The 18,346-nt window shown below is 44.8% G+C and overlaps 1 protein-coding gene across 1 annotated transcript in view; it reads left to right on the top strand.

The window, feature by feature from the left end:
* Positions 1 to 16,961, top strand: part of LOC126443346 (uncharacterized) — a 34,825-nt gene extending 17,864 nt beyond the window's left edge. Inside the window, exon 2 of the mRNA XM_050090941.1 lies at positions 16,711 to 16,961. Coding sequence (XP_049946898.1) covers positions 16,711 to 16,961 — 251 coding nt within the window. The remainder of the gene's footprint in view (positions 1 to 16,710) is intronic.
* Positions 16,962 to 18,346: the final 1,385 nt, after the last annotated feature.

Here is an 18,346-nt window from a genome sequence, read left to right as displayed (position 1 = left end):
GTCGGAACGGAAAACGACTTTCTTTTAATGATGTCCAGCCCAAATCCTGTACCATTTCAGTAACACTTTCCCATATTTCGCGGTAATAAACAACGTGCTGTCCTTTTTTCAACTTCTTCGATGCACTCCGCCAATTCTATCTGGTAAGGATCCCAGACCGCGCAGCAGTATTCCAAAAGAGGACGGACAAGCGTAGTGTAGGCAGTCTCCTTAGAAGATCTGTTACATTTTCTTTTGTGACCTGCCAACGAATCGCTGTCTTTGTTTAGACTTCCCCCACGACATTTTCTATGTGTTTCTTACAATTCAAGTTCTTCGTAATTGTAATTCCTAGGTATTTAGTTGAATTTACGGCCTTTAGATTTGACTGATTTATCGCGTAACCGAAATTTAACGGATTCCTTTCAGTACTCACGTGGGTGACCTCACGCTTTTCGTTATTTAGGGTCAACTACTAATTTTCGTACCATTCAGATATCTTTTCTAAATCGTTTTGCAATTTGTCTTGATCTTCTGATGACTTTATTAGTCGATAAACGACAGCGACATCTGCAAACAACCTAAGACGGCTGGTCATATTGTCTCCCAAATCGTTTATATAGATATAACACTACCTTGGGAACGCCAGAAATCACTTCTGTTTTACTCGATGACTTTCCGTCAATTACTGTTACCTCTTTGACATGAAATCATGAATCCAGTTACATAACTGGGATGATATTCCATAGGCACGCAATTTCACTACAAGCCGCTTATGTGGTACAGTGTCAAAAGCCTTTCGGAAATCCAGAAATACGGAATCAATCTGAAATACCTTGTCAATAGCACTCAACATTTCGGGAGAGTAAACATCTAATTGTGTTTCACAAGAACGATCTTTTCTAAGTCCATGTCGACTGTGTGTCAATAGGCCGTTTTCTTCGAGGTAATTCATAATGTTCGAACACAACAGGCTATATGTTCCAAAATCCTGCTCCATATCGACGTTAACGATATGGGCCTGTAATTTAGTGGATTACTCCTACTACCTTTCTTGAATATTGGTGTGACCTGTGCGACTTTGCAATCTTTGGGTACGGATCATTCGTCGAGCAAACGGTTGTAAGTGATTGTTAAGCTGGGAGCTAATGCATCAGCATACTCCGAAAGGAACCAAACTGGTATACAGCCTGGACCAGAAGACTTGCTTTTATTAAGTGATTCAAGTTGCTTTATTACTCCGAGGATATTTACTTCTACGTTACTCATGTTGGCAACTGTTCTTGATTCGAATTCAGCGATATTTACTTCGTCTTCTTTTGTGAAGGTATTTCGGAAGACTACGTTTAGTAGCTCTGCTTTGGCATCACTGCCTTCGATAGTATCTCCGTTGCTATCACGCAGAGCACACATTGATTGTTTCTTGCCATTAACATAATTCAAAAAAATGGTTCAAATGGCTCTGAGCACTATGGGACTTAACAGCTGAGGTCATCAGTCCCCTAGAACTTAGAACTACTTAAACCTAACTAACCTAAGGACATCACACACATCCATGCCCAAGGCAGGATTCGAACCTGCGACCGTAGCGGTGTCACGGTTCCAGACTGACGCGCCTAGAACCGCACGGCCACACCGGCCGGCAACATAATTCACATACGACCAGAATCTCTTTGGATTTTCTGCCAGGTTTCGAGACAAGGTTTCGTTGTGGAAACTATTGCAAGTATCTCGCATTGAAGTCCGCGCTTAATTTCAAGCTTCTGTAAAAGATAGCCAATCTTGGTGATTTTGCGTCTGTTTAAATTTTGCATGTTTGTTTCGTTGTTTCTGCAACAGTCTCCTCACCTGTTTTGTGTACCAAGGAGGATCAGCTCCGTCGTTTGTTAATTTACTTGGTACAACTCTCTCAGTTGCTGCCGATACTATTTCTTTGAATTCAAGCTACATCTGGTCTACACGGATATTATTAATTTGGAATGAGTGGATATTGCCTGTGAGGAAGGTGTCAAATGAATTTTTATCTGCTTTTTTGAATAGGTATATTTTTCGTTTATATTTGGAAGATTTGGGTGTTACAATATTCTGTCTCGCTACGACAACCCTGTGTTCAGTAATCCGTGTATCCGTTATGATGCTCGTTATTAACTCAGGATTATTTGCTGCTAAGAGATCAAGTGTGTTTCCACAGCCGTTTACTATTCGTGTGGGCTCACGAACCAACTGCTCGAAATAGTTTTCAGGGAATGCGTTTAGCACAATTTCGGATGATGTTTTATGCGTACCTCCGGAATTGAACATGTATTTTCGCCAACATATCGAGGCTAAATTAAAGTCACCACCAACTATAATCGTATTAGTCGGGTTGGTGTTTGAAATCAAACTCAAGTTTTCTTTGAACCTTTCAACAACTGAATCATCTGAATTGGGAGGTCGATTAAAGGATCCAATTATGATTGTATACCGGTTGCCAACAATGACCTCCGCCCACACTAGCTCACAGGTAGTATCTACTTCAGTTTGGCGGCAAGTTGAACTACTTCTGACAGCAACAAACACGCCGCCGTTGTTATCCATGATTGTGTAAGGCCTTAGACAATTCTACACACCCGAAATGAGCTCACAGACCATCATGGGACTGTTCTTCCTCGTGCATACTACATCACGGAACTCACACATTCCGATTGCCATCTGTTTGTCCCAATGAAGGATAACCACTACAGGAAGCAGTGCGTGGATGACGGGGAAATTATCGATGCAGCAGGAGGCTGGCTCCGTCATCACCCAGTAGAGTGGTGCCATGAGGCCCTCCCAATGAGGCGGCGTAAGGGTGTCGCGCTGAACCGACGTTGTGTTCAGAAATAGAGTTTAGGAGCCAGAGAACTGGGGAATAGTATGGTGTCTTGGTAACCTGAATAAAACATAACTGTTGGCAGAGAAAAAGTGTTGCGTTACTTACTGAACACCCGTCGTATGTCCATTATAATGTGAGGATTTTTGTTTTCCTGTATAAATGTGGGCAGACAGGCCATGGTGGGGGATGTAAAGAGGGTGTCATTCCGGGAGGTGAGAGCGTGTTGGAAGGCAGGCGGGAAGTCGACGGCAAAGGCTGCAAGTCTGCAGAGCAGGCCGGACTGAAGCTCTGGAGTTGGCGGCACCCACCCCCGCTGGCCGCCAGCGTACAGACGAGCCAAGTCTTGGGGCTCCTGTGAGCGGCAGTTCAGGTGCCACAGGTGCAGTCCAGTGTCTCTCATGAAGCCTTGAACAGACCTCTCGCTCACTGACGTACCGGTATCTCATCTCTATCGTTCTGAAAAGTTTCCCATCGGCGCGTGCATACATCTGACTAGCCAGCTCGAATTCTCCAAATTGCCAATGAAATCAGTGAACAATAGCTACGTTTTCGATTTGGACAACACACTCTGTGCTCGCGTTAGATATTGCACTAGTACGAGATATTTCGGATAACGCTGCAATTCTGATAGACACCATATTATCGTGTATAGACAGCCAGTCGAAATACTCCTGCTCCGTGCCATCTGAATCCATTACGACAGTGGGTATTAAAGTTATCTGTTTAACACTGTCCTGTATTTAGTGCATACTTTCTCGAAACGTCTATCAATATTTAATGCGTGTTGTCAGCCTGGCTTCATACGTGGTGAAACCAGAGTGAAACCACACCCAGAGGTTGGGCAGCCACCCCTCATTACCGGTGTCGGACATCGTAGGCTGGGCAGCGAACTGTGGCGGAACTAGCGTCAAACTTCCATGTTGGGTAGAAAATATATAGATACAGCAATGAGGAAGAGCTCAGTAGGCAGTACAGTTGAAGAGGAATGGACGTCCCTAAAAAGGGCGACAACAAAAGCTGGGAAGGAAAATACAGGTACAAAGAAGGTAACTGCGAAGAAACGGAGGGTAACAGAAAAAATATTTCAATTGATCGATGAAAGGAGGAAATACAAAAATGTTTTGGGAAACTAGGGAATACAGAAATACAAGTCGCTGAGGAACGAAATAAATAGGAAGTGCAGGGAAGCTAAGACGAAAGGGGTGCATGAAAAATGTGAAAGAATCAAAAAAGAAATGATTGTTGGCAGGACTGACGCAGCATACCTGAAAGTCAAAAGAACCTTCGGTGACATTAAAAGCAAGGGTGATAACATTAAGAGTGCAACGGGAATTCCACTGTTAAATGCAGAGGAGAGAGCGGATAGGCGGAGAGAATACAATGAAAGTCTCTGTGAGGGGGAAGATTTGTCTGATGTGATAGAAGAAGAAACAGGAGTCGATTTAGAAGAGGTAGGGGACCCAGTATTAGAGTCGGAATTTAAAGGAGCTTTGGAGGACTTAAGATCAAATAAGGCAGAAGGGCTGGATAACATCTCATCAGAATTATTAAAAACGATGAGGGAAGTGGCAACAAAACGACTATTTACGTTGGTGTGTAGAATGTCATCCACACAATTCCGAAAACGTCAAGAGTTGACAAGAGCGAGAATATCGCACAATCAGCTTAGCAGCTCATGGATCCAACTTGCTGACAAGGATAATATACAGAAGAATGGAAAAGAAAATTGAGGATGTGCTAGATGACGATCAGTTTTGCTTTAGAAAAGGTAAAGGCACGAGAGAGGCAACTATGACATTGCCGTTAATAATGGACGCAGACTAAAGAAAAATCAAGACACGTTCACAGGATTTGTCGACCTGGAGAAAGCGTTCGACAATGTAAAATTGTGCAAGATGTTCAAAATTCTGAGAGAAATAGGGGTAAGCTACAGGGAGACATGGGTCATATACAATACGTGAACCAGCCAAAAGGGAATAATAAGAGTGGACGACCAAAAACGAAGCGCTCTTACCAAAAAGGGTGTAAGACAAGGATGTAGTCTTGCACCCCTAGTGTTCAATCTGAACATCGAGGAACCAATGATGGAAATAAGGTTCAGGAGTGGAATTAAAATTCAAGGTGAAAGGATATCAATGATACTACTCGCTGATGACATTGCTATCCTGAGTGAAAGTCAAGAAGAATTACATGCTCTACGGAATGGAATGAACAGTTTGATGAGTACAGAGTATGGACTGAGAGTAAATCGAAGAAAGACAGAGGTAATGAGAAGTAGTAGAAATGAGGAGAGAAACTTAACATCAGGATTCTTGGTCACGAAGTAGACGAAGTTAAGGAATTCTGCTACCTAGGCAGTAAAATAACGAGTGACGGACGGAGCAAGGAGGACATCAAAAGCAGACTAGTAATGGCAAAATGGGAATTCCTGGCCAATAGAAGTCTACCAATATCAAATATCGACCTTAATTTGAGGAAAAAATTTCTGAGAATGTACGTCTGCAGTATAGCACTGTATGGTAGTGAAACATGGACTGTGGGAAAACAGGAACATAAGAGAATTGAAGCATTTGAGAAGTGGTGCTACAGAGGAATGTTGAAAATTAGGTGGACAGATAAGGTGAGGAATGAGGAACTTCTGTGCTGAATCGGAATGGAATATGTGGTAAAAAAGTGGTAAGGAGAAGGGACAGGATGATAGGACATGTGTTAAGACATGAGGGAATGACGTCCATTGTACTAGAGGAACTGTAGAAGGCAAAAACTCTATAGGAAGACAGCAAATAACTGAGGACATAGGTTGCAAGTGCTCCTCTGAGATCAAGAAGTTAGCACAGCAGAGGAATTCGTGGCGGGCTGTATCAAACCAGTCAGAAGACTATTAATATTTTCTGATGGGTAATCAACATATAGTTTGTACAGTAAGGCTCGTGGTAATGTTCCCTAAAGATCATACTGTTTATGCAGTGAATTTCTTTACGTCAACCAGCAAAGAATCTGAAATATGTGGGACGTGCATGAACAGACTAAATCTTTATATATGTGTCAACTCAAAGGCTATGACCCAGGATATCAGGTAGCGTATTTACTTATCTTAAAATATATTTGAGTAGTCATCAAACCAAAATATATTAAAAAGAGTACCGTGATGGGGTTTCATTCAGGCTGCAATAACGCAGCTAGGACTGAGACGAATTCGACAGATGCAGAGGTAATCATAGCGAACTACACTACAAAATAAATACGACGCACCAAGAATTATGTGAATGGGACGGAAATCGGTAGATGTGATGTAGATGGACCGACAAACATGTAATTGTAGTTTAAGAAAAATCGGATGATTTATTGAAAAAAAAATAACTTCACAAGTTGAGCAAGTCTGTAAAACGTTGATCAACCTCTGGCCTTATGCAAGCAGCTGTTTGGCTTATCTTACCACTGTCTGGGGCGCCTCCAGACACCTCTCCACTGGCCATCGGGGCTCAGTTCGAAGCAGAATTCATCAGTGAAGACGATTCTACTCCAGTCACTGAGCTCTCAGACCAAAGACGTGTCTACAGACGTCCCGCGCAATGGCGGGACACCAACCAGAATGTCGCCCGCCGCGTGGCGCGGCACCCAGGAGTGGTCTGGGGTGACGTTTCTTTTCTCTTCGTAGCAGGAACTCTTTGGTAGGCATCTGCACCGCCTTTACTGCACAGTAGTACGTCGACGATTTTCTACGCCCACTTTTGTCGCCTTTCATGGCAGACCATCCTGGGCTTATATTTCAGGAAGATAATGCTCTCCCGCAGACGGCGAGGATTTCTGCTGCTCGTATTCCTGCTTGCCAAACTCCACCTTGGGCAGCAATGTCGCCGGATCTCTCCCCAATAAAGAACGTAAGGAGCATTGTGGAAAGAGCCCTCCCACCGTCTCGAGCCTTTGGCGATCTAATTTGCCAGCTGAGCAGAATTTCGCACGATGTCCCTCAGCAGGTCATCCAACAACTCCGTCAGTCAATGCTAAGCCGAATATCTGCCGGCATGAGGACCAGAGGTGTACAGCACGTTACTGACTTGCTCAGTTTGTGAAGCTCTTTCTCTGGAAAAAACTATTAATTTTTTTTCTTCACTTGTCATCACTAGTTTATTTATATCTGTCCACCACATCTACCGATTCGGATAATTTCTTCGTGGTGCGTCGTTTCTTCTTTGTGTTATAGTGTACTTTGTGAAATTTATGTTCGTACTGAGTGTTGATTACGCAGTGGAAAATATTGATAATAACCTCACATGACGCAGTTATCTATAATGAAGTGCTACCCGAAAGAACCGGCACAAACGTCTAACCATATGTTGAAAATCGATACGACTTCAAACTGGCACAAAGAATGGCAACTTGCATTAAACGTTCAGAAGTATAAAATCGTGCACTTCACACATAGGAATCACTCATCTCGTAGAAATACCTGGGTGTTACAACTTGTAAACATATCGGAATGATCACATGTGCTCAGTCGTATGCCAAGGCGGTGGTGGACAACGGTTAACTGGTACAGTACAGGGAACGTAAAACCCATACATATATTACAAATGTGAAAGTAAATCTGTGTGTTACATTGTCATGACTAAATCGCTGAACCAATTTGGATAAAATCTGGTATGGAGATATCTTGGACTTCGAAGGAAAACGTGGTAAACTCAGGGAAGAAAAAAAAAATCCTGTTAAATTGCATAACTGTTCAGCACCAAATGTTTCTTTGTTTCTCTAACACTATCTTTTTTTTAGTTTCTAAAATGTTTTCAATATTATCTATTTGTAGAACATCCTTTCCATCTTTTTTAAGCTGCGTAGTTGTATTATCTTTATAAGTATTATGCACATTTTTAAACATGGTATACGTGACTATCCCGTAGACGACACCCCAGCAGATGTCGACGACTACAAGTGTTTATAGATTAAACCGTTACAGTGCAAAACCGAGGTCTGCTCGTGCGTGCGGTTTCTGCAGTTTTAAAAATAACTGCTACACCACCTGGTGAGGCCATACGATTTTTACGGCGTAATATTGTGGAGATGCAATGATAAAATGCTAAGGTAAGCCCGAGAACCGTGGTTAAAACTGTTACACCGGTTCAAATGGCTCTGAGCACTATGGGACTTAACATCTGAGGTCATCAGTCCCCTAGACGTAGAAATACTTAAACCTAACTAACCTAAGGACATCACACACATCCATGCCCGAGGCAGGATTCGAACCCGCGACCGTAGAGGTTGCGCGGTTCCAGACTCAAACGCCTAGAGCCGCTCGGCCACACCGGCCGGCTATTACGCTGGGAAAGCTATAAGAAACATAGCAGTGGAAAAATCGCTCCTACCGGACCACAAAAAAATCATTTCCTTAAAAGGCTCTCAATCAAAAGTGGGTTAGCAGCCACTTTCTTCTGCACCTGTAAAGTTTTACTCAAAAATATAGGCATGCGAACATATTCGTTCTTCAACAAGTTCCACTACCTGTAACTCGCTCACATCCAGTAATCCACCCCTGTGACCGGCTAATACTCATCCACTTCCAGATGTCCTTCCTCACCCACCCATTCAGCCCATCATCGCTATTATAACTTTGTGTGTCTTTGTCATTCTCTCCTGTCTCACAGCCACACTCCCCTTCATTCTGTCCTACTACTACACCCTTCTGTCACTGTCTCTGTCTCCCTCTTGCTCTTTCTTATTGATAATATACTATTTCTTCCTCCCCACTGCATGTGTCTCTTCTTCTTTGTCATTGTCATACACATCATTCACTCTGTCTCTTAATATCGCTGGCTCTCCTCCACTCCCCCCTCCCCCCCTGGCCACACCTTATCACCCTGGGACTGTCTCCTTCACTCGTTTCAAAGAACTGTTCTGTCACTCTCAACTATGCTCCACTGGCACTGAGCTTCTCTGTTCCCCCCACACTGCCACCGTCCCGTTTGCATTTTCTATAGCACAACCACTTTCTACCATCCTTCAGTATTTATTACTTTTCTGTCTCTTCGCCACTGCCACTCTCTTCTTCTCTCTCAGCAAAATCTTTAGAGGTGCTGAGGAATGTAGAGTGGGGCAGATAGCACTCAGTATTCAGTCAAGGGTCTTTCAATTAAACAGGGACATATTCGCATTTTTTCTGTCCGATACGAACATTTCTCAGTTGTTTTCTTTCCTTTCCCTGCTGCAACAGGGCATGTAACTTATATGAAAAGAAAGTTATTGGCCAATAAAATATAGATACTTCACTTACACTATGTGATCAAACGTATCGAGACACCCGGAAACCATACATTTTTTATATTAGGTGCATTGTGCTGCCATCTACCACCAGGTACTCCATATCAGCGACCTCAGTAGTCATCAGACATCGTGAGAGAGCAGAATGGGGCCCTCTGCGGGACTCACGGACTTCGAACGTGGTCAGGTGATTGGGGTCACTTGTGTCATGAATCTGTACGCGAGATTTCCACACTCTTAACGTCCCTAGGTCTACTGTTTCCGATGTGATAGTGAAGTGGAAAAGTGAAGGGATACGTACAGCACAAAATCGTACAGGCCGTACTCGTCTGTTGGCTGACAGAGACCGCTGACAGTTGAAGAGGCTCGTAACGTATAATAGGCATACATCTATCCAGACCCTTACACAGGGATTCCAAACTGCATCAGGATCCACTGCAAGTAATACGAGAGTTAGGCGAGAGGATTTCATGGTCGAGAGGCTGCTCATAAGCCACTCATGATGCCGGTAAATGTCAAACGATCCTTGGATTGGTGTAAGGAGCGTAAACACTGGACGACTAAACAGCGGAAAAACGTTGTGTTTAGTGACGAATGACAGTACACAATATGGCGATCCGATGGCAGAGTGTGGGAATGGCGAATGCCCGATGAATGTCACCTGCCAGCGTGTGTAGTGCCGGTAGTAAAATTCGGAGGCGGTGGTGTTGTGGTGTGGTCGTGTTTTTCATGGAGGGAGCTTGCACCCCTTGTTGTTTTGGGTGGCACTGTCACAACACAGGACTACATTGATGTTTTAAGCACCTTCTTGCTTCCCACTGTTGAAATGTAATTCGGGAATGGCGATTGCATCTTTTAACACGATCGAGCATTGTTCATAATGCACTGCCTGTGGCGGAGTGATTACACGAGAATGGCATCTCTGTAATAGACTGGTCTGCACAGAGTCCTGACGTGAATCCTATAGAACACCTTTGGGATGTTTTGGAACGCCGACTTCGTGGCAGGCCTCACCGACATCAATACCTCTCCTCAGCGCACCACTCCGTGATGAATGGGCTGCCATTCCCAAAGGCCCCTGATTAAACGTATGCCTGCGAGACTGGAAGCTACATCAAGGCTAAGGGTGGGCCGATACCATATTGAATTCCAGCATTACCGATGGAGGGCGCGACGAACCTGTGAGTCATTTTCAACCAGGTGTCCGGATACTTTTGTCCACATAGAGTATGTGAAACTGAAATAACACAAAACTGAGTTTCGCCTTCAGACCTGATTTTTAGGAGCAAATGGATTTTAGTTTTACAACATGAAGTACCCAGATGATAACGGAGACACCTTACAGCATATTTCTTCTTGTTACGTCACTTTATGTATCATGATTTCGTCTCAAACCGGATTAAAGGTGCGTATTTTGCGCGTACAAGTAGGATATCTTTTAACCTCTCTGTATCTCGGAATGTAAAAAGTTATGAAAACAATTTTCAAGTTTGTTCGAGACCGGGATCTTTGGGATATTTGCTGTGAATCGCTGTCTTGGAATCCTCGGCTGGGTTCTGGTCAGCCGGTGCAGTCGAAAATATAGTAAAAAGCCTTTTTTGTATGGTTTTCCAAGGAACCGCATATAAACTAACGGTGCCTCCATCCGTTTCATCAAACACATTATAAGCACTCCGTCAGCAGGCCACAAGTGCCCCATCGCTACCATCCGACCGCCGTGTCATCCTCACTGAGGATGCAGATACGAGGGGCGTGTGGTCAGCACACCGCTCTCCCGGTCGTTACGATGGTTTTCTTTGACCGGAACCGCTAATATTCAGTCGAGTAGCTCCTCAATTGGCATCAGGAGGCCGAGTGCACCCCGACAAATGGCAACAGCGCATGGCGGCCCGGATGGTCACCCATCCAAGTGCCGGCCACGCCGGACGGTGCTTAACATCGGTGATGTGACGGGAACTGGTGTATCCACTGCGGCAAGGCCGTTGCCCTAACACATTATAGACCACGTCAAATGCAAAAAGAACCAACCGATTTGCTCCATTTGCCTAAGCAAGATGAAGTGTGTACTATTCGTACTTTGATCCTGTACTGTAGGATAGTGGCACTGAGAGGATCCTTCTGCTGGGTATGCAAATGGCCTCTAGCCGAAGGTCCGTCCACAACACTGGGCCCTACCTTTTTATCATTAACATAACCTCAGGTACGAGAACATTAAGGTCCTGTTTTTGTAAGCAGAGTTTTGGAGTATATTAGGTTCGCGTGCTGCCAGATGCGCACTGATTATCGGTTATTTCATGCTACGCTTCGTAAACGTGAGTGTGATTTAGAGTATTTTCTAAGATAGCTCTGTCTGCGAAAGTTTCTCGAATTCATCAAGCCTCAAAGCAGTCTCAGAGCCGCCGTACCTTACATGCAGAACGTCATGCGGCCGTAACAGCTGCAGAGACAGACCAGTCACTGACACGCTGCATTTTAGACACTGAGTGTCAGAGGTGTCTTGCAGCTTTCGAGACGCTTGAACACTCTGAGCGACGGCGTTATTTGAATGCAAATAAGAAACAGAGAGACTATGTACTTTTACATGTAAAATGTGGGAAGCATTTAGTGAGCTGCATTTAATTATGAATCATTTAACTGACTACGTTAATCATCGATTGGTCATCTTAGGGAGGATACATCAAAAATGTAAACATCGTAACGCGTTGAAATCGTAGGAAGAAATGGTTGGTCTGATTTGCTCTGGATACGAGCTCTCAAATTCCTAGGAAAGCCGGAGGAACCCCTAAAAACTGCATTTTTGACGGAATGTAATGAATCAATGTGTTGTTAAAATATAATTGGGAAATGCAATGCATGCTTTGAGACGACATCATTTGCTACGGGTACGGAGGTAAAAATGCCAGGTTTTCACCTACTCTTACGATTCAAGGTGAAATTTACCGTAATTGCCTCTTTGCGTCCTCCACTTAACCATCACCATCAGTCCCTACAGACAGACATAGTGGGGAATGGGACCAATGAAGCAGCCTGTAGGGATACATGCGAGGCGTGGAAAAAAGAGAATGTTGCGTGAATACAATCACCTAATTACCAATTTTAAAACTGCATTGGAGAAAATGCTAGGAGGAGATTACAAAGAAGTGATTCACCATATCCATGCGCCGAGGGCCGAACTGTGAAGTCCGTATACTGCTCCGTTACTCATTACAACATAACTAATTAGTCTATAAGGGAGCTTCCTTACAAAACGGTCGTGCAACCCAGCCCTGCTTACTGTTGAAATGTATGGGATGCATACGAAAAAGGATTAAGTGAGGATTCCGAAGGTAGGCGAAGAGAGCAAAGGAGGTTTTAAGATGAACATCAACAAAAGGAAAACGACGATAATGGTTCAAATGGCTCTGAGCACTATGGGACTTAACATCTATGGTCATCAGTCCCCTAGAACCTAGAACTACTTAAACCTAACTAACCTAAGGACATCACACAACACCCAGTCATCACGAGGCAGAGAAAATCCCTGACCCTGCCGGGAATCGAACCCGGGAACCCGGGCGTGGGAAGCGAGAACGCTACCGCACGACGATAATGGAATGTAGTCGAATTAAATCAGATGGTGCTGAGGGAATTATATTAGGAAATGAGGCACTTGTATACGAAACTAGAAATTAGTTTTGCTGTTTGGGAAGCAAAGTATGATGGTCGAAGTAGGGAGGATATGAAATGCAGCCTGGCTATGGCAAGAAAAGCGTTTCTGAAGAAGAGAAATTTGTTAACATCGAGTATAGACTTAAATGTCAGGAAGTCCTTTCTGAAAGTATTTGTATAGAGTGTAGCCATGTATGCAAGTGAAAAATGGCTGGTAAATAGTTTAGACAAGAAAGGAATAGAAGCTTTTGAAATGGGGTGCTACAGAAGAATGCTCAAGATTAGATGAGTGGATCATGTATCGTGTGGTGTAAAAACTGTAGAGGGAGACCAACAGATGAATACAGTAAGCAGATGCAGAGGGATGTAGGTTGCGGTAGTTACTCGGACATGAAGAGGTTTGCACAGGATAGAATAGCATGGAGAGCTGCATCGAACCAGTCTTCGGACTGAAGAACACAACAACAACAACGAAGAGAGCAATTCGAATGGACACAGGCTTCTCTGAGTCGCATAAGAGCATCAGGGGAACGCTGTTAAGGCCAAACTAGTCTCAGCTATTACTCGATAGCCTGTATAGGGTGACGATCCAGTGAAAAAGTTTGGAATCAGAGATTAAACTAGAGCCACCTACGTATTTCATTCTTCCCGTGTACAATACGCAAAGCATTGAGGAACCCTTCGTGTGTAGTACAAGGGAATGTAGCCTGTAACAAGCATTCCATCTACATCTACATAGATACTGGCTAGGTCACCGCATGGTGAATGCAGGAGGGTTCAGCCCGCGACTACTAGTCAGTTCCATTCCACTTGTGAATTTTATCAGCAGGTTTTCGCGAACAGAACATCGTCTTCCCTCCGTGAATTCCCATTTGACGTCACCAAGTATCTTAGTAACACTCGCGTGTCTATCGAACCTACCGGTAACAAGTCCAGGAGCATTCCTCTGATTTGCCTCGACATCTTCCTACAGTTCGACTTGGCGGGCGTACCACACACGCGACCAGTACTCAAGAATGGACCGCACAATTCTTCTATACGCGGCCTCCTTTGCAGATGAGCTGCACTTCCCTGTAACCGAAGTCGACCATTCGCCTTACTACCTGTTACCGTCCGTACGAGCTCGCTCCATTGCTCATCGCTTTGCAGCGCTACTTCTAGGAATTTCACTGATCAGTTCTTTCGTTACTGTTTCAACATGGATATAGGTTCTCTCTCCCAAAATGATAGCTAGCCACACGTACAACAATGTAGATTACAAAAAGATGTTACGAAAATGAACATATAATACACCGCCAACAGTTCCCTATGCACAACAATGCCAACCACAACATTTCATTTCTTTTACACTGAAGAGCCAAAGAAACTGGTACACCCACCTAATATCGTGTAGGGCCCACGCGAGCACACAGAAGTGCCGCAACATGACGTCGTATGGAGTCGGCTAATGTCTGAAGTAGTGCTGAAGGGAACTTACACCATGAATCCTGCAGGGCTGTCCATAAATCCGAAAGAGTACTACGGCGTGAAGATCTCTTCTGAACAGCACGTTGCAGGGCATCCCAGATATGCTCAATAATGTTCATGTCTGCGGAGTCTGGTGGCTAACGGGAGTCTTTTAACTCAGAAGTGTTCCTGGAGCCACTCTGTAAAATTATGGACGTGTGGGGTGTCGCATTGTCCTGCTGGAATTGCCCAAGGCCGTCAGAATGCACAATGGACACGAATGGGTGCGTGTGATCTGACAGGATGCTTATGTACATGTCACCTGCCAGAGTCGTATCTAGACGTATCAGGGGTCACAAATCACTCCAATTGCACACGCCCCACGTTACAGATTCTCCAATACCTTGAACAGTCCCCTACTGACAAGCAAAGGTCCGTGGATTCATGAGGTTGTCTCCACACCCTCAAATGTCCATGCGGTCGATACAATTTGAAATGAGGCTCGTCCGACCAGGCAACATGTTTCCAGACGTCAACAGTCCAGTGTAGGTTTTGACAGGACCAGCCGAGGCGTCAAGATTTGTATTGTGCAGTCACGAGGGCACACGAATAAGCACTCTGCTCCGAATGCCCATATCGATGACGTTTCGTTGAATGATACGCACACTGACACTTGTTGATGGCCCAGAATTGAAATCTGCAGCAATTTGCAGAAGGGTGGGGCTTCTGTCACGTTGAGCTATTCTCTTAAGTCGTCGTTGGTCCCGTTCTTCCAGGATCTTTTTCCGTTCGCAGCGGTGTCGGAGATTTGACTTTTACCAGATTCCAGATATTCACGGTACACTCGTGAAATGGTCGTACGGAAAAATCCCCACTTCATCGGTATCTCGGAGATGCTGTGTCCCATTGCTCGCGCACCAACTGTAACGGCACATTCAAACTCGTCTTGATTAACTGACACTGTAGCAGCAATAACCGATCTAACAACTGCGCGAAACATTTTTTGTTTATATAGGCCTTGCCGACCACAGCGCCGTATTCTGCCTGTTTACATATCTCTGCATATCTGCGCATACCTATACCAGTTTCTTTGGCGCTTAAGTGTATAATGCTTCACTAAGCAGAAGCGTTATGTGTCGGAGATAAAAGGTATGGTACTGAACGTATCATTAGAATCGACGCTGAAGTGTTTTAACGAATGATGAAATTTGAGATTGTTCTTGAAAATGCTGCGGTATTGAACAAGATTTTTGTTTAAAAAAGACGTGTAATTCATGTCACACCTCAAAAACTGCAGAAAATGTGCAAAATCGGAAAACTGGATGAAGGAGGAGTGCTAATCCAGTACGTTTCACAGGAAAACTTCTATGAAGTACTGGCGGAGGTAAAGCTGTGAGGAGGGGTCGTGAGTCGTGCTTGGGTGGCTCAGTCCGGAGAGCAAAAAGTAAAGTTCCCGAGTTAGAGTCCCAGTCCGGCTCGCAGTATCATTCCTTCAGGAAATTCCAAGCAGCTGGTTTGCTGTACATCAAAGTCGTCGCTAAATTATGGATGTAGAAGCCCACATTTGGCTACTAGATTCGTAACAGCAGAAGGTACAGAAAATAACTAAATTGTACTTTCTGTGTGTTTTCTGAATACGGGCAGATACTATGATTACGTTGTTAGCTGACTGATGACTATACAAGCTGTAGCACACAGAGCCTCCAGTTGTGCCATCAACACTGGCTGTGATCTGACTGGACGTTGAGTCGAACTAAAGCTTAGATGACAGGTATAGTTACATTCTACCCCTCTTCAACTCTGTACCAGAGCTCAATGGCTGGTGAGTTTTGACGTGCCCGTTTCTTAGCAACACGTGACAAGGTGCTTTCAATGGGTGAGAGGTCTGCAGAACGTGCTGGAGGTAACAGCCCAACACTCTCTGTATCGATGTACGTTGGGACAGCATGGGAAACATAGAATGAGATTTTCACTCTGCAGTCAAGCGTGCTCTGATATGAAACTTCCTGGCAGATTAAAACTGTGTGCCTGACTGAGACTCGAACTCTGGACCTGAAACTTCCTTGCAGATAAAATCGGTGTGCCCGACTGGGACTCGAACTCGGGACCTTTGGCTTTCGTGGGCAAGTGCTCTACCAATCGAGGACTTGCCCGCGAATTCAAAGGTCCCGAGTTCGAGTCTCCGTCCGGCACACGATTTTCGTCTGCCAGGAACTTAATATTTTGCTGAAGACAGAATGATGGAGATCTCGAAGGTGAGAGGTCTGCAGATCATTCACAGGTCTTAAGATGTCAGAAATTTAATGATTTTTGTCAAACTTGCCAGCCATTTACTGTGTACGATAACACAAGGTGCCGGAGATATATGAGAGCGACCAGTTCAACCTGGCGACGTTCGGTCTCGGTGGAGTCGATTTTTTTGTGTTGCAATTTCAATGGCTGCTAGTGACCGTCTAGACAGTAGTAATCAAGAAGAACCTGTCTGATCAGTCAGTGTGCCAGCCTAATGGGTACTGGAAATCGTTTCGCAGGAAATTATTATCTGTTCGAAACGTGCGAGAACCTGGAGGCGCCGTCCGTCGCGGTGCCGGCCGCCACACGGCTGGTGCCGCGCAGAGGCCACGAGCCGCCGCCCGCGGAGGACGAGGAGTGCGGCCGCGCCCTCGCGGAGGTTCGCCACCTCACGGAGGACAGCTCCAGGGAGCTCACCAGGGGCCTCATCCGCAGCGTCGCTGCCGACTGCATTCGCTCTTGCTCTGTACAAGGGTACGTACGCCACTGAAAGAACCAACCCATAGTCGTACATGTAATCCTCTTCTCCAGTTCTCATATTTGTTCTCTAAGTTACCTTTACTACCTCTATTTTCCGAGACTAATATTAGTTAGTCAGTAGACGGGACGAAACATTGGTCATCTGGGAGATATCAAGATAACACCTTGTGACAACTTGATAATGACCTCTGGAGTTTCTTCAGCTTTGTCATACGGAGCTCAACTTCCCTTAAAGTTACCAGTTGAGCAGGAATGGCAAAGGGAGATGTGAGGAAAAAGAGTAGCGAAGGCATTGATGAAATAGAAGGCTGTGTAGAACTGGAGTGGAAGCAGGAATGGGATAGGAGTGTGGAGCAAAAGGAATAGCAAGGTCTCAGCTAGGGGGCTTATGGGAAGGTAAGATAATTGCAGGAGAGTTCCCACCTGCTCAATTCAGAAAAAGCTGGTGCTGTTAGTCAGGATCCAGATGGCCCAGGCTGTGAAGCAGTCACTGAACTGAGGTCCAATGTAGTGGGCAGCGTAATCAGCAACTGGGTGTCCAGCTGCCTCTTGGTCACAGTTTGTCATGCGGACTGACAGCTTGTTTTTTGTCATGTCCCCATCATATTCCTGCGTATTCCCACAAGCAACACAGCACCCTCCCCCACCGCTTCCATGCTATCCTTCCTCCTTCCCCACCCTCCTACTTACCACCAGCACTCACGGATTGCTTCTCTCATCAGACACAGTGGTAGTCATATGTGTGTAGATGAGTTTACAGTTCTACCCTGTAACAATACTTCTGTACTGAGTGGTCCACCGAATCTGACTTAAGTCCACAAAGTCGACATGATTTTGGATCTGCTGGCAAGTAATAACATGACACAAACTGATTTAAGCCTGTCATCATGATCAAGAGGCCACGCACGATGATATAGTCACAACATTCACCCAGTCGACAGCTTGGCACCCTACATCGTCCCACTTACCATTTAGAGTTGGGGTGATGGTGTATTGCACTGCGTTAGCTTTGCTCATTATGTATCATCTTTTAAGTCTGTGTAGATTGTCACAAAACAAAATATACTTCATCAATGTCAAACAGACTCACTTGCTATGAAACTGTATTTCATGGCAGTTTGTTAACTGGGAATGACCAAGAAAAGCTTGTCATGCCATAGAGGTGAAGCACCAATTATTCGCCTGTCCAGTTTCTTCCAACACCTGGCGCGTTCTCACTGGTTGCCACCCTCTCTGCTCACATTTTTTGGCTGCAGTGACGTCAGACAGTCCACTGTAGGACAAATAATGCTTTTCATACTATAATGGCCCAATTCGATGGCCCCACTGAAACACTCTCCTGACCATCTATTAAATAATTTTTTATACCTCCCAACGCTGACAACGTGGGAGGGA

This window comes from Schistocerca serialis, unplaced genomic scaffold, assembly GCF_023864345.2.
Source record: "Schistocerca serialis cubense isolate TAMUIC-IGC-003099 unplaced genomic scaffold, iqSchSeri2.2 HiC_scaffold_1458, whole genome shotgun sequence".
NCBI lineage: Eukaryota > Metazoa > Arthropoda > Insecta > Orthoptera > Acrididae > Schistocerca > Schistocerca serialis.
The sequence above is the reverse complement of the archived record's forward strand: the minus strand, read 5'-3'. Positions and strand labels throughout refer to the sequence as shown.